This window comes from Clarias gariepinus, chromosome 22, assembly GCF_024256425.1.
Source record: "Clarias gariepinus isolate MV-2021 ecotype Netherlands chromosome 22, CGAR_prim_01v2, whole genome shotgun sequence".
In the NCBI taxonomy this organism is placed as follows: domain Eukaryota; kingdom Metazoa; phylum Chordata; class Actinopteri; order Siluriformes; family Clariidae; genus Clarias; species Clarias gariepinus.
The window spans coordinates 16,586,812-16,602,281 of NC_071121.1; the positions used below are offsets into that span (position 1 = coordinate 16,586,812).

Genomic DNA, 15,470 nt, shown 5'->3' on the forward strand with positions numbered 1-15,470 from the left:
CACACTCAAATAATGCTGTACCTTTGCTGGAATGGTTGCTGATGTTAGCTGGTGGTGAGGCCACTTTAAGAGCCAAACCATAGGCCCCCTGAAAGGAGTTACTGTCCCTGATGAGAAATGCACCCGGCTCCTTGTCCTTCAGAGCTGCAATGGCTAAAGACAGAGGGGAGAAAACAAAATAACTGGAATTCCTCAATGTTGAAGACAGATGTTCTGAACATTTATCCCTTGCTAACAAAACCAGGTGTTGAGTAGAAGCAGCAAACAGCAAATACAAAACATGTATATTTACATATACATCACACAACTAATTGCTGTGTTGTAGTGTAAAAATATGAGTAATTTAAATGAAATACAGGTAAGGATTGTCCTGTAGTTGTTTGGGTTAAAAAACAAAGTTACATCTGTTAAAAACTATGGAATGTCCTCTAATGCACTGCACTAACCTTGCTCTCGGGAGATTCCAGACTTGTACCAGAAACGAGAGCTGTCCTGCACAAACTTCACACTGACCCTGCTGCCTGTTTCCCCCTCTGCAGGCCCCTCATTCTGATCACCAGGTACTGTCACTGCTCCTACCAGTGGTGAGAATGTAACATGGTGCTGGCCGGAGGGGTAATGACTTGTTGATGATCTTAAGGTGCCTGACCTCCCGTTAGGTGAGCCTGGCAGGGTACTTTGACGTCTTTTCTCTGGCAAAGGTGGTTGGGTGGCAGTGCTGTCAGAAGGTGGGCAAGTGGTTGAAGAGAGGGCAAAGGTGGAAGTCAAGTAAGCATCAGAAGCACTGCAACTAGTATCAAGATCTCCTGGTGGGATGGATACTGTATCCAGCATTAGTTTCCTGCCCAGAGTGGCAAAGCCTGGCACAGGGGGTTCATGGGAGGAACAGCCATTCAGACTGGTGAGTAACTGAGGTGGAACAGAAGCAGAAGGTGATAAATTGGAAGTCTCTGAATCAGACATTGATGACACTCCATTGCTGTGGGGCTGGATTGAGATAGACTCAGATATTTGCATTTGGTGAATGTGCTGCAAAGAATGATGAGATACAGAGGGTAGAACTATCTCATTTTGCTGAGAAGATGAGAGGGGCAGACTGACTTCCTTGACTGGCTGGCTGGTGCTCTGTTGTTGGTTTGCTTTTGTAGGAGATGCTGGTACCGAATGGGTAGCTGGCACTGAGGCCTGTGGGTTAATGTTGTCTGTGAGTATTACAGGCGGAGAATGCAGGGAGTTCTGCTGATAAGAAGAGCAGGGTGTGGAACTTTGTTGAGAAGGCGGGCAGTGTGTGACATTCTGCTGAGAAGAGGAGGATTGTGAGATGCTCTGTTGAGGAGAAGGACAGGATGTGACACTCTGTTGAGGAGATGGACAGTGTGTGGAGTTCTGCTGAGGAGGTGGGCAGTGTGTGGAGCTCTGTTGTGGAGGTTGGCAGTGTATAGAGTTCTGTTGTGGCGGTGAGCAGTGTGTGGAGCTCTGTTGTTGGGGTGGGCAATGTATAGAGCTCTGTTGTGGAAGTGGGCAGTGGGCAGAACTCTGTTGTGGAGGTGGGCAGTGTGTGGAGTTTTGATTAGGAGGTGAGCAGTGTATAGAGTTCTGATGAGGAGGAGTGGAGAAATGTGGTGATAGCTGCTGGGGAGGTGAGCATTGAGGGGAGAACTGCTGAGGAGATGAAGAATTTTGGGAGGACTGCTGTGGAGGTGAGGAATGTGGGGAGAGCTGCTGAGAAGAAGACGGGGTCTGCTGAGAAGAAAAGGATGAATGTGGATGGAGCTGGTAAGGAGAAGAGGAATGTGGAGAGAGCTGCTGAGAAGAAGACGAGGTCTGCTGAGAAGAAAAGGATGAATGTAGAGGGAGTTGCTGAGGAGAAGAAGAATGCGGAGAGAGCTGCTGAGGAAGGGTGCAGTGTTTCTCTGGGATGGATGTGCATGACTTAGTAGACTCTGTGGATGGACTTCCAACTTGATGAGGCTCTGGCCTAGAGTTTATGAGATTTTGCTGGACAGATGGGTTTATTCTCTCCTGGTGTATGGTGCTGCCTATGCTTGTCTCTGAGGATCGTGCTTCCTGAACACTCAGACTGGGGCTAGAAGAAATGTCAGGTAAAATTAAGACAAGTTTAATTTGTAAGTAACTATGTTACTTAACTAAATGAGTCATTAACTAAATGTTAAATGTCAATTAACTAAATGTTAGTTTGACCATGTCCATTGTCACTCCAAAGCTCAGTTACCTCTCTTGTGCATGCAGTGGACTGCTGGTGTGGACTGGAGTTGGGGGTCCAGACATATCAGAGGGGGTGAAGCATGGTCCGTGTGCTTCACGATGCAGCCGTCTCAAAGAACCATGGATTATATGGTCCCGCCATCCTACATTCTCACCTGGAACTCCACACCCACCATCTGACCAAAAGGCAGAAATGCAGTCGTGAGCTTAAACTTCTAAACATAGCTTTTAGAACAAGCGTATTTAACCAACAAATGTTAAGATACACTGTTTTTACATTTTATAGACAAACAGTAGATATAAAATAGGTTAAATTGTTATCTGACCTGAGTGTGTGTTGGCAGTGTAGTGCTGCTGGTGGGGGTCCATATGACTGTAGCAAGAGGAGTAGCTTTGAGGCAGTGGGGAAGTGGAGTCTGACTGGTAACCTGAAGCATAGCCACGGCTTTCAGAAGGCGAGGGCTGGTAGGGTGAGCATGGGCACATTTGATGAGATGTCTGGTAGCTGCTGGAGCCACTGCTATATTTTATGTCCAGGTGGGGATGACTATGTGATCTTGAGGGCTCTGGAAATGCTGGGTGACCCTGCGGCAGTGGGTCAAATGTGAATGCTGGATCGTGCCCTGAGGGGCCATATGGTGACAAGGTAGTTCTTCGGTGCCAGTACTCAGCTTCGCGTTCTCTCTCCCATTGTAGCTCTGCTTCTCTGTCCCTGTCCCAATGGAGTGAGACCTCTCGACCCTGTCTTAACCCTGCCTCTCGCTCCCAGTGCAGGTCTGCCCTTCTTGGAACCTCGGATGCTCTACTTCGCCTTAAGCCACTGTCTCGAGAGAGTTCTTCTCTTTCCCAATGCAATCCTTCACCTCTGTCAAGCCGTAAAGTGTTAAAGTCCTCTCGTCTCATACAGCAATCCCGGCATGGGCAGCTAGGGGGTGGGAGGAGACCATCTACAAGCATCACGTCATGGTATGGCCCAGCTGCTTTTGGGTGGTGTGGGTGGTTATGCTGTGGCTGGGTGTAGGGGAGGAATTCTTCTGACCTGCACAACAGTCGTCCACTTGTGGAAATTGTGTGAGGGTGGGGACAGAGATCCTGGGATGGGTAAGGACAAACATGCCTCGAAGGACCATGCAAGTAATGCTGAGAGTTCTGCTGTCGATCCCACAGCAGATCGGGAGGTGGAAGAGATTGGTGTGTGTGATGCTGGCACAAACCTAGCATACTTGGTGATGGTACTCCTGTGTGGTTGTTGCTAGGGGGTGAGTGGTCTAAGCAGTACCCATTGGGCAATGGATGAAGTTCAGAGCAACGCTGTGATCTGTAGCCTGTGCGGCAGGAACATGAACGAACCAGACGCAAGGATCCAGTATTTTCTGAAGGGAGTGAGTCACCATCATCCAAAATTGCTGTCTCCCGTTCACGATCTCTGCTAGACCTCTCACCCTCAATTCCTCCAAGAAGCCTCTCTAGCTCCTCCCGTTCCTGATCAGTGGGGGGCGGCCGTCTGGGCGAATCTTCATTGCGTTCAGGTAGAGCTGATGAATGCCCAGACTCTGTGCTGAGTGACACGAGATGACCTTGCCTCTCATCAGAGATTTGCCCGTGACTACCATTGGTGGATGGAAAGGAGGGAGAGCAGGCAGCACGACGCTTCTTCACCTGAGCATACAGACTACCATCCAGAGGCCCTCGAGTGTGTGCAATATCTAAAGCATGACAATAGATTTAATGTTAAGGATTAGTAAGAATGTAACATTTAAATCATATGTAAATAAGTCAGAGTATATTTTTTTACCATCTTGACTGTCTTCATGTGTCTGGTTTAAGTTGTCATAAGAATCCCAGCGTACTACTTGATCAGCTGTATTATAGTCAACTGTGACTGCTGGGTCATTTCGCTGGTATTCTCGTCCTAAACAAGATAAAAATTACTTTAAACACAGAACATTTTAAAAAGCATACCTGTACTGTATTTCCACCCTCACACATTTTTTTTACACTGGGTATTTTTTAGACCACCTCAAGTTTTGATTACAGCGTGCAATTTAGAGCGCAATTCATGTATGAAAATTATTCCTCATGCTCCCAGAACGACTCATTCTTAATTTAATTCCTGGAATATGCCGGAAGAAAAGATGTGATAATTCAGGTCATTCAGTACATTCAGGTTGTCAGCTGACATTATGTTTGTCACATAACGTTATTGAGACTAGATCTCAGCAATTGAAGTAACCGCAGATCATAACACTGCCTCCAGACGTTTGGACAGTGGCCACTATGCATGACGTAGATTTTTTGGAAAGTAAAGTTCTTGTTTGGCCAATATCATTAATGATTAATTACAAAAAGCTATGCGGCCACTGTTTTGTTGAGTTATGTGACATTAAAAAACAGCTAAAACAAACGATATATGTTGTTTAAAATATTTAATAAATTACTTGTATAAAAATTTTTGAAAATAACTTTGCAGTTTGGAAAAATATTATGTTGTATGTTACCAAAAATACCTTTAAGTTTTTCTGGTCCAGAGGAAAAGACAAATTCCACAGTGGCATCTGCGGGAAATCTGTCATCTACAGAGACCAGAAATAAAAATGTCACTTTAAAGAGAGGAGTGGAACTTAAATGTTATGTTCTATAACACTTTGTCATCAGTGCTTTACACTATAAATTACCAGACAAATACTATAAATTACATTATATGATCAGTATAGCAGCTGAAGCCCTACTGCAAGGCCAGAATAAAATGTACAGTATAGGGAACATGTCATTCTCAATTAACCAGCTGTGATAGGCAGGTGTTATCCACTGAGAGGAGATCTGGAGAGTAGATCTTATAAATTCTTTCAACTGGGGATACAATGGATTGTAGCTAAAAATTATATTGCAGATAAAATAGTTCCCCTGGGGATCATCCAGAACACTCTTACAGAATGATTTTGACAGGGTTTGGCATTGTCTCAGCCAGGATGAAACGGGAAACTTTACAGAATACACAGTCCCACACAATAGCATAATAATTAGTGTAGAGGGAATTTAAACAATCACGGTTGCTGACTTCATTGTTTAAGGGTGGTGTACCTGAGCAAGCTTCATCAAGTTCTGTTTTCCCAAACCAGAGCTGTGCTCCATGGATGGTGCATGTGTGAAACTGAAGTCGGAAGACCGTGTCCCTCTCAGTGGCCTGAAGTAGTCTGTGGTAGCATTTAACCTATGGAGAATGTGGGGGAGACAAGGCCACTTGTTTTACTTTGCCAAGGGGATGGTTAGTGTTTAAACTGCAGAGAGGCTTTTATCATGCTGAATTTGATAGACTGCTCTACTCACCATAATGTCACCTTTCAGCAACAGCGCGGGCTCAATGGTCACACACAGCTTTCTGCCTGTTGAACCCTGCAAATCACTGCAGAACAAACAGGCATACGATCAAAAGCTACATAGGCTGTTGATCCAATTGAGACCAAAATGCTTGATGTGAACATGACTCACTATATGCCTGATGTATAGACCAGCTGCATGGACTGATATATCTTCAGGAAGGGCAAGTAGCCTTTGGACAGAGGAACAAAAAAGACCCTCAATATAGCAAGAGATAAACATTGAGAACAAGGTAGACAGATGGAGGAATGTGTTAAATGCTTCCAAGACCTTCTCCTCCACTGCAACAGATTAAAAACAAACATGCTTTGTTTGTATGTGTGCGTTTTTACGAGGAGTGGTTACTGACAAACTAGTGTTAACTCTCATTGTGAACACACAATCACGCACACCAATGCGAAAACATTCCTTTCAACATGATACTCATATCAAGCTAAGCATGAGGTCATCCACTGACTCACCTCCATCAGCATGAAATGTGGGGATGGTGGGAATAAGGACCTGATGGAGGAAAAGAGGACTGCTGTTCATCTTTATGGCCCCTGATAGAAGTCCACCAAAATAAAATATATACCTAGAGAGAGAGAGAATGCTTTGCCAATATTGTAACTGTTATAACTTTCATGTCAATAAATGTGTACTTACTATACTATAAACTGACCATCACACCCATTTTTAATCATTACCCACACAGTTGCCACAAAGTCGAAGGCTCACAATTGTGTAGAATATCTTTATATATTATAGAACTACAGTTTTCATTTACTGGACATACAGAGCACGACCCTGTGAGCTCTATGAAGACATGGTTTACCAGGGTTCAGTGAAAGAACTCGATTATACTGCATACAGAGCTCTGCCCTGAACCCCTTTGAGATGAACTGGAACACTGACTGCACCCAGGCTTCCTCATGCAACACCAGTGCCTGACCTTACTGATGCTTTTGCGGCTGGTTGAGCACAAATCCCCCCAGAGATGTTACAAAAATCTAATTCTGGAAAGAAATGTTTAAAAAGCATATGTGGGTGTGATGGTCTGGTGTCCATAAACTTCACTGAATTGAGAGAAAGAGGCTGAAGTGCTACAAAATGTATAAAATCATACTGTATTAGACAAAAAAATGTGTAATATGTATGAAAAATGAGACCTATTTTGTGAAGGCTGGAGAGAAGATGATACTTTGTCCTCACAAAATTTCCTCATAGCCAGTGTACTAAGAGCCTGATCCGCCCTGTATAAAGACACACATAAAACATGCCACATGAGGATTAATACTGTACTAGTTTCATACTTTCGCATTATTCCTAAAAAAAAAAAGTTTTGGTTCTGTACTGGACGACCAATTTACACTCACTACTTATAGCTATGGATAATTATGGGAAAGTCCTGATGAAGGCCTTTAATGCTGTGCCACTCAGTAGCCCCAAATTGTTTCCTGTTATTTATATTAACTTGATATTATCTTTTTTTCGTGAGACACAGTATAAGGGCATGGGATTACTTTCTTTTCCTGAAGTACAATCTCTTTTGTATGCTACACACAACTGATTTGTATGAAGAACACTCACCCTGCTGATATCTTGCTATAGTGCATGTACGCAGCGATGATTACTCCTGTCTTTCCTTTGTTCCCCTACAAAAAGAGAAAAAATGTGATATGGGCATGTCAGTCAACACAGAATGTTTACTCAAAAGTTTATTTGAGTTCTGACATCTTTTCTCAGAATTCTGACATTAATTAGAGATAAAAGCCAGAACTTGAAATACATTTTATTGTGGTCCTAACTTTAGCCATCTCTTGCTAAAAAATAAAATGAATTATACTTGAATTATACTTGCCATTTTCTTGTATCTGAAATCACAGTCATTTCAATATTTTTGCGTTTATAGGAGATGGTCAGATAACTGCCTCTTGTCACCATAAGTGAACTTTTGCAAGTGACATTTGTTACCCCTTACCTTGCAATGCAGGACCACCACATGCTGGGGGTCAGAGTTTAACCATGTCTCCATGGCTTTGCACATGGAACAGATTTTGTCCAGTGGGGGTGCGTGTAGGTCCGGCCAGCCGAAATCATGAACCTAAAAGTGCGTAAGAGAGAAAGAAAAAGATAGAAAGATGGGAATCAAAAGATAACGATAGAGAACAGGAAACATTAGCTCAGCTATGACAAAAACTATTTACACTACATATCCCTGTACATGGGTAATGAAACGTCAGTGGTAATGTGTACCTTGGGATTAAGCCGTGTGATGTCAAGCCTTTTCTCAGACAGGTTTAGTAACTGCACAGGACAGACAAAGTATTAAATTAAGTATTGCAAAAAAAAAGTTTTTTAATTCACTGCATATTTATTTCTTGATGTAATTGAGTGTTTATTTTTAAAACTGTGTGTTTTGGTCAGTGTTACTGACCAAAAACTTGTCCTGGTGTTTGGACTTGAGCATAGATGCCACTTCTTTGAGATTGAGGCGATAACGCTGCTCTTCCAGCAGAGGGGGAAAGAAGACGGAGATGATACGCTCAGTAATGTAGGTGAGGTCGAAGTCGTAGTGGCGCTCCATCACCCTGTCCATCACCCGATCCACACTTAGACTCCTGAAATGGGGAATTTTGCACATTTCATGTGAAATGCCCATATTCTTAAAAAAACATTCTCAAAAAGAAAAGAACGCAAAGTTTTAGCAATGAATAGGCAACTGTTAAAGTGGAGGAACTTACTACATCTATTGATGAGATGGGGATAGGAAAATATAATGCATCTAGGCCACAAAATTACAAACAGCCTTCTGGAGTGTTTAGCAATGTTTCGAACTGGTGCACAAGTCATGTGCATGGGGTTTTGATATGAAACATCCAAGCTGTCATTTTGTTCCAGTAGAAATAGCCAAGTGCTTAGTCACATGCTTGAGCGATGACTCTCTGCATATTACTCCGCAATCAAAGCCAAAAGAGATTAACTCAATGAGCTTTAGCAGTTTCATTCCACAGATAAACTCACAAATTAATGGTCCAGGATGTTTGCAAAGTGTAATTGGCTCAAGGCTCGTGCTGGTCTGCTGCTGACGAATACGCAGTGTTTTACAGCTACAGTAGGTAAAACTTGGCGAGGTATATTTACCTGGGTAGAGTACTTCTTGGTTTGGCGTATGTTAAAGATTTAGTTGAGCCCTGAAGGAAAACAAGATTAGATACTTATTTATTTGCGTGACAACCAGCTTTTCTCCACATATGTATTCATGTAGTAATGTACTGTATCTAGCTGCAAAAAAAATAAATTGAAAAAGAAAGACAGTGGACAGAAAAGAGCATCCTTACCAGATGCTGAATATGTCGAGAGGAGGATGTTCCTCTGCGCTGCTGTAGATGAGAAACAGGATAAGGCATGATAAACACAGCCAACAGACAAAAATCTCTCTTTATTTTGGCCTCAAATGTACTGAATACTAAAAGACTTCAGAGGGAAAATCTGGGAGAAAAATCACTTAGATAAATAATTTAAATTGTCTAGTAGCTTGGATTCTCTCTGTCTATCATCACTTCCAAAAAGAGCAAAGCTGATCTCCTTAAAAATAAGTCTCGGATAAAATGTTTTTCACACTTTCACAGCAATATTCATCCTGTACTCTAAAAAAAAAAACTACACCATACATTTCCTTGTATGCTTAAAGGTACATATGGTACATAAGGTACTTAAGGCTTAAAATGAATTCTTTATGCAGCTTTCTACATTAAAAGTGTACAAACGGTGTAACCTTGAGTAGCCCACCTCTGTGACAAGAAATGGTACAGTTAAGTGCCCATTTTTATTTAGAGCATGAAGCAACATTGCACTGTGCATTTTGGTGTATTTCTGCTGAATAAATTCATGAAGGATTACATTTCTGATGGGTTTAAGAAAAAGATAAAAAACTCTGCCCTAAACCAGTTTAAAAACATTTGACAACAAACATATTTAATAGAGCTCTTTTTATCACTGAGTTGAACGATAGAGGAAGAGATTAAAATTTGTGTTTAAGTGATAAGCCAAAGAAAATAGAGTTAACTGAGGAGACTAGCCATCTAATACAGCCAAGAACTCTTACACTGCAACATTCATTCATATATTCATTCATTCATTCATCTTCAGTAAGCACTTTCTCCATGTTCAAGGTTGTCGTGGGTCCGAAGCCAATACCGGGACCCCTGGGCATAAACATGTTTATAATACGATATGAAAAAAGTTCAACTCACCAAATCAGAGGATGGGGCTGGGATACAAGGTGTACTGGCCTGCAGTGAAGAACAGTAATTTGATTAAAAATATATGACAACATCCCCATCACCTATACATGCGCACACTCACACGTGCACACACAAACACACACACACACACACATTCAGACACAGGCCTGCCTCTATCCCCTTCCACTCCTGTTCTATTACTCTCTGTGTCGAGGATGAAGGGAAGGGAGTGGTGTGCTGGGAAGGGGCAGAGGAAATGCTTCCTTACAGTGACAGATAAGCTGGATGGGAAAAAACTGAAACATGCTGATTGAATTTGAGAGAGAATGTTAAAAAGAGAGAGAGAGAGAGATTGGACTCCTGGGTACTGGAACTTGGGGTATCCTTTGACATGCCTTACTGAGAATACCACAAAGCAGTGGTTGACTCACAACAGGTTGTCTGAACCAGTTCTGTGTGTGTACATGTGCCGACAGTCATGCTTATGTAATGGCCCAATGCTAAAGTTTCTCCAACCCCCCTGAACACATCCGCTCCTGTACCGCCCTGTTTGTTTGGCCACAGGAAAAGGGCTGAGGCCAGAAGATCTCACTGCACTGGCCTTGGTCAGGGACTTGTAAATAGGCGGTTTATACGTGAGAGAGGTTATCAGATTGTGGTGTATTTTGGTTGCATGACACACTGGAGCAACTAACAGATGACGCAAAAGTTCTGGTGTGTTGCCTTTTTGTGTCTAAGTTTCCAGAAATGTGTAATCGAGGCCTTTTTGTGTATGTAAAAGTAAATAAAAAAAAGTAAAAAATAAAATAATTATAGGAGCCAGAAGGAGCTCTGATGTCAAATTAGGTCTCTGTGAACAGTTTGGTGTGTTTTTGTGTTGCTAGGTGGGCTCCCGTTACAATTTTGATTTTCCAAATGTCTTGGGTTATGTTTAAAAAAACATACACAATGTAAAAGGATTTGTTCATGTATTTCACAAGAAGCTCAGTTCTCTGCTCTCAGAATGCATGTAAAAAGCTTAATCTTATGAAAATCTTATGAAACAAAAATCCAGTATCGGTCAATGGTTTGGACTCCTGCTCATAGACAGATTTTCTTAATTTTCACACCAATTTAAAACTAATAATGAAATTACCATGGTGAAAAACACATTTGCAATGAGGCAATAAGAAAAGAGTTGACCAAATCAAAACTTCATATTTCATATTCATTACTTTTGGATTGCTTTATACTTGTTAAAGCATGGCAGACTGATTAGACAACTTTATTGAAACAGACTGAACAATTATTAGCTGCTTCTTAGAATTTAACTTTAGCTTAATGCCTTCTTTAAAAAAACAAATTTTAAAACAAAAGTAGGGTGTTTTTTAATATTTACATTTTTGTTCCAAACTAATTTCAGCCGTGTATTTTATTGAAACGAATAATGTGTTACAGTGGTAGTTGGTGTGTTATTGCAAGTGAAAAGGAAAACTCTAGATCCTCGGTGGCTCAGTACTAGTCATGCAAAATGCTGTATGGAAAATGGGCAAATACTGCTAAAGCAGAACAACCTATTAGTACACATAACACACAGATTACTGTCCTTCACACTAAATTACTTTCTGTCAGTTAAACATCTTTTCCCCTCTTTTTAATTCACTTTTCAAGTGTCCAGTTTATTCACATCATCATCAGATGTCCTTCATTTTTTCTCCCAAATCCATTTCTTCCATCCCTTCCGATTATCATAAATCATTCTAACACCACAAAGTCTCTACATGTCTCCTCAACTCAATATTGTCTTTTACCCCCCTGTTCTCCATCTCTACTGTCCTTTAACACTTAAGTTTTTTCCCCTAACTTATCCCTTCTTCCTTATGCTCATCCCATCTATTTTCCCTTTCTTAAAGCTCCCCCTTTCCCCATCTACGGCTTTCCTACAGCCCTTTCTTCAGACATATTACTCTCGCTGGGTTGGGGGGCCTGCAGTAGGGAAGCATTATGCCAGAACAAACACACCAGATTCCATCTCCTGGGCCAACACTTATGCACTCATTTCCTGCAAATGCTTGCTTTTTCGTTCCCTCTCTCTCTCAATCCTTAGAATTCTGTGTCCTTCCTTCTTTTCCTCTTCTCTCTGTGTTTTGCAGAGTAATTAAGAATGGCCGCAATATTCGAGTGGACTTCCATCATCCTGTGAGATTAGGCTGTAGTATGCCATAAAGGTAAACTTCAGACCAGATTGGCAGAAGGTAAGTGTAAGAAAGGTAAACATTTCTTTAGGCCAAATGAAACATTACATACTTTTCTACAAAACTCACATGTTGAAGCAGGTCTCCAAATACAACACCACCATCACTTCTGTAAGCTGTGTGTGGAGTGGCATATAATACCCAGTCTATTCGGACAGCATTAAACTTTCCAGATGTTTAACACTACCTGATGTCATGTTAGGTTTGATACAGGACACTGTGGGGATGACAGTGTTTGTTTTGTTTTGCTTTTACCTAACTTAAAAATGCATGAGGTTTGGCTTATTGCAGGAGGCAAAATAATTTCTACGTTCTCGAGAGGCGGACTATACATGACTGGAGCGAGAGAGAGGGAGATCAAAACGTAAAGATAAAGATAGGAGTGGAGAAGCGTGGGTTTGGTGAAAATTGAGTTTGAGTGATGGAGATAGGAAGGAAGGAATGGAGGAAGTGTGGGAGGAGAGGGAGGGCAAACAGTGTAAACAGTGTCATTAATGAGATTAGTCAGACTGGAATGTAGTGTTTTAAGGCAAAAACACTGTGGGGGTGGATGGGGGCTTTCCTTTGAACCCTAAATTTAATTTTTGTGGTCAGCTGTCTTGATCAGCACATTAATCCCAAATTCTTTGTGCATGCCTAATGTTCAGTAACTGCAGAGAGTCTCCTGCTGTACACGGTGACAACTTTATCAACTATGGTATAAATGTTCTAGTTAACCATATAATTACTGACTATAGACCACTTTTATGAAGAGAAAGACAGAGTTTGAATGTTTCAGTTATTTACTAATATACTTGTGCAAGAACAAGTTCATACAGTAGTTTCATACAACATGGCAAATCAAGTTTATCAGTTGATTGTACAGTGGGTACGGAAAGTATTCAGACCCCTTGAATTTTTTACTCTGTTATATTGCAGCCATTTGCTAAAATTATTTAAGTTCATTTTCTCCCCTCATTAATGTACACACAGCACCCCATATTGACAGAAAAACACAGAATTGTTGACATTTTTGAAGTTTTATTAAAAAAAAGAAAAACTAAAATATCTCATGGGCCTAAGTATTCGGACCCTTTACTCAGTATTTAGTAGAAGCACCCTTTTGATCTAATAAAGCCATGAATCTTTTTGGGAAAGATGCAACAAGTTTTTCACACCTGGATTTGGGGATCCTCTGCCATTCCTCCTTGCAGATCCTCTCCAGTTCTGTCAGGTTGGATGAAAAATGTTGGTGGACAGCCATTTTTGGGTCTCTTCAGAGATGCTCAATTAGGTTTAAGTCAGGGCTCTGGCTGGCCCATTCAAGAACGGTCACAGAGTTGTTGTAAAGCCCATTATTTTAGCTGTGTGCTTAGGGTCATTCTCTTGTTGGAAGGTAAACCTTCGGCCCAGTCTGAGGTCCTGAGCCCTCCGGAGAAGGTTTTTGTCCAGGGTATCCCTGTACTTGGCCGCGTTCATTTTTCGCTCGATTGCAGTCGTCCTGTCTCTGCAGCTGAAAAACACCCCCACAGCATGATGCTGCCACCACCATGCTTTACTGTTGGGACTGTATTGGACAAGTAATGAGCAGTGGCGGCTGGTTTTCTCCACACATACCGCTTAAAATGAAGGCAAAAAAATTCTATCTTGGTCTCATCAGACCAGAGAATCTTATTTATCACCACCTTGAAGTCCTTCAGGTGTTTTTTTTTAGCAAACTTAATGTGGGCTTTAATGTGTCTTGCACTGAGGAGATGCTTCCGTCGGGCCACTCTGCCATAAAACCCCGACAGTCAACTGCAGTGATGGTTGACTTTCTACAACTTTCTCCCATCTCCCGACTGCATCTCGGAAGCTCAGCCACAGTAATCTCTGGGTTCTTCTTTACCTCTCTCATTAGGCTCTTCTTCCCTGATAGCTCAGTTTGGCCGGCTGGCCAGTCATTTAAGGATTATGGAGGCCACTGTGCTCTTAGGAACCTTAAGTGCAGCAGGAATTATTTTGTAACCTTGGCCAGATCTGTGCCTTGCCACAATTCTGTCTCTGAGCTCTTTAGGCAGTTCCTTTGACCTCATGATTCTCATTTGCTCTGACATGCATTGTGAGCTGTAAGGTCTTATATAGACAGGTGTGTGGCTTTCCTAATTAAGTCCAATCAGTATAATCAAACACAGCTGGACTCAAATGAAGGTGTAGAACCATCTCAAGGATGATCAGAAGAAATAGACAGCACTTGAGTTAAATATATGAGTGTCAGAGCAAAGGGTCTGAATATTTAGAACCATGTGATATTTAAGTTCTTCTTTTTTAATAAATCTGCAAAAATGTCAACAACTCTGTGTTTTTCTAGCAATATGGGGCGCTTAAATAATTTTAGCAAACGGCAAACGGTTGCAATATGCCAAAGTGAAATATTTAAGGGGGTCTGAATACTTTCCGTACTCACTGTATATGAGTGCACAAATATATCATTTAAAACTCTTGTGCAAGAATTATATTTTATTAACAGCAGAAATTAAATGATTGTGTTTAATTTTTTTAGTTTAGTTTCAAGGTCTGGACCTATATATGTGTCAGTACACATACAGCATCCTGGAAACACACTCAACTCTGGGAGATTTTTATTGTCACTGGGGAAATTTGATCTGTATATTTCTCCATCCTTTGTGATGAACTGTAACATGACGATGATGAAAGCAACAGCAGATTCATTTTTATGTGAATCTCAGACGTGGACGTACAACAAGGCGTGAAGTCTTGCAAAACATGTAGCATGATGAGGTAAGTATCCCTAAAGAATGATAAGGAATGCAAGGCAGCTGCATCTCATGTGCTGATTAAACAGCATTGACAATATAAAAAGCACGACTCTGATTATTAAGTTTTGCTCAGAAGGTTCCCAAGACCGGTCATCTTCCCAGCAGACCGGTTCTCACACATGCTGATGGACCACTTCCTAAGCAGCTGTTCCAATCTGACATTGTTTACATAGGTGTGAACTCCAGTAGAGAGCAGTCAACTTGATTTTTGCTTCTTTAAGCATAAGTTCTTTACTTGTCTATTTTACTGAACCCCCCTAATATCTTATTCTGCCAGCATAAACAGGAACTATGAATCCTCCAGAGACAGCAATCATTCAACAACCAAGAACAGAAAACCAAGACAAAAATAAAACACGACAGTATAGTCTGATAGACATCAACAGACGAAAAAGTCTCACATCAACTAGATGAGCTCAATTTATTTCATGAACATGAGGAAACAGTAATATCTTAAGTGATTCTTCTGTTTTGCCTATTTTTTCTTTAAAAAAAAAAAAGTTAACATGGGTCTCAGAGCTCCCACAAAGTGTGTGTGTGTTAATGCTCCAGCTGATATACCCCTGGGAATAGTCCATATTTTCATTTTCACCTTAAACTCTCTCTGT

General features: G+C 41.4%; 1 protein-coding gene across 4 annotated transcripts in view; it reads right to left on the minus strand.

Moving 5' to 3' along the window:
• tns2a (tensin 2a) overlaps nt 1-15,470 on the minus strand; it is a 47,100-nt gene that overhangs the window by 6,654 nt on the left and 24,976 nt on the right. For 3 of the 4 annotated variants that reach the window (XM_053482616.1, XM_053482614.1, XM_053482617.1), the window contains exons 4-21: nt 9,840-9,878; nt 8,925-8,966; nt 8,728-8,777; nt 8,021-8,204; nt 7,840-7,890; nt 7,565-7,687; nt 7,174-7,238; nt 6,753-6,836; nt 6,066-6,178; nt 5,716-5,776; nt 5,554-5,629; nt 5,308-5,437; nt 4,734-4,799; nt 4,022-4,138; nt 2,553-3,932; nt 2,234-2,402; nt 447-2,086; nt 22-153 (exon numbers count right to left, since the gene is read on the minus strand). In XM_053482616.1, the coding sequence (XP_053338591.1) occupies nt 22-153; nt 447-2,086; nt 2,234-2,402; nt 2,553-3,932; nt 4,022-4,138; nt 4,734-4,799; nt 5,308-5,437; nt 5,554-5,629; nt 5,716-5,776; nt 6,066-6,178; nt 6,753-6,836; nt 7,174-7,238; nt 7,565-7,687; nt 7,840-7,890; nt 8,021-8,204; nt 8,728-8,777; nt 8,925-8,966; nt 9,840-9,878 (4,522 nt within the window). The remainder of the gene's footprint in view (nt 1-21; nt 154-446; nt 2,087-2,233; nt 2,403-2,552; nt 3,933-4,021; nt 4,139-4,733; nt 4,800-5,307; nt 5,438-5,553; nt 5,630-5,715; nt 5,777-6,065; nt 6,179-6,752; nt 6,837-7,173; nt 7,239-7,564; nt 7,688-7,839; nt 7,891-8,020; nt 8,205-8,727; nt 8,778-8,924; nt 8,967-9,839; nt 9,879-15,470) is intronic. The other variant, XM_053482615.1, reaches the window with a different exon arrangement.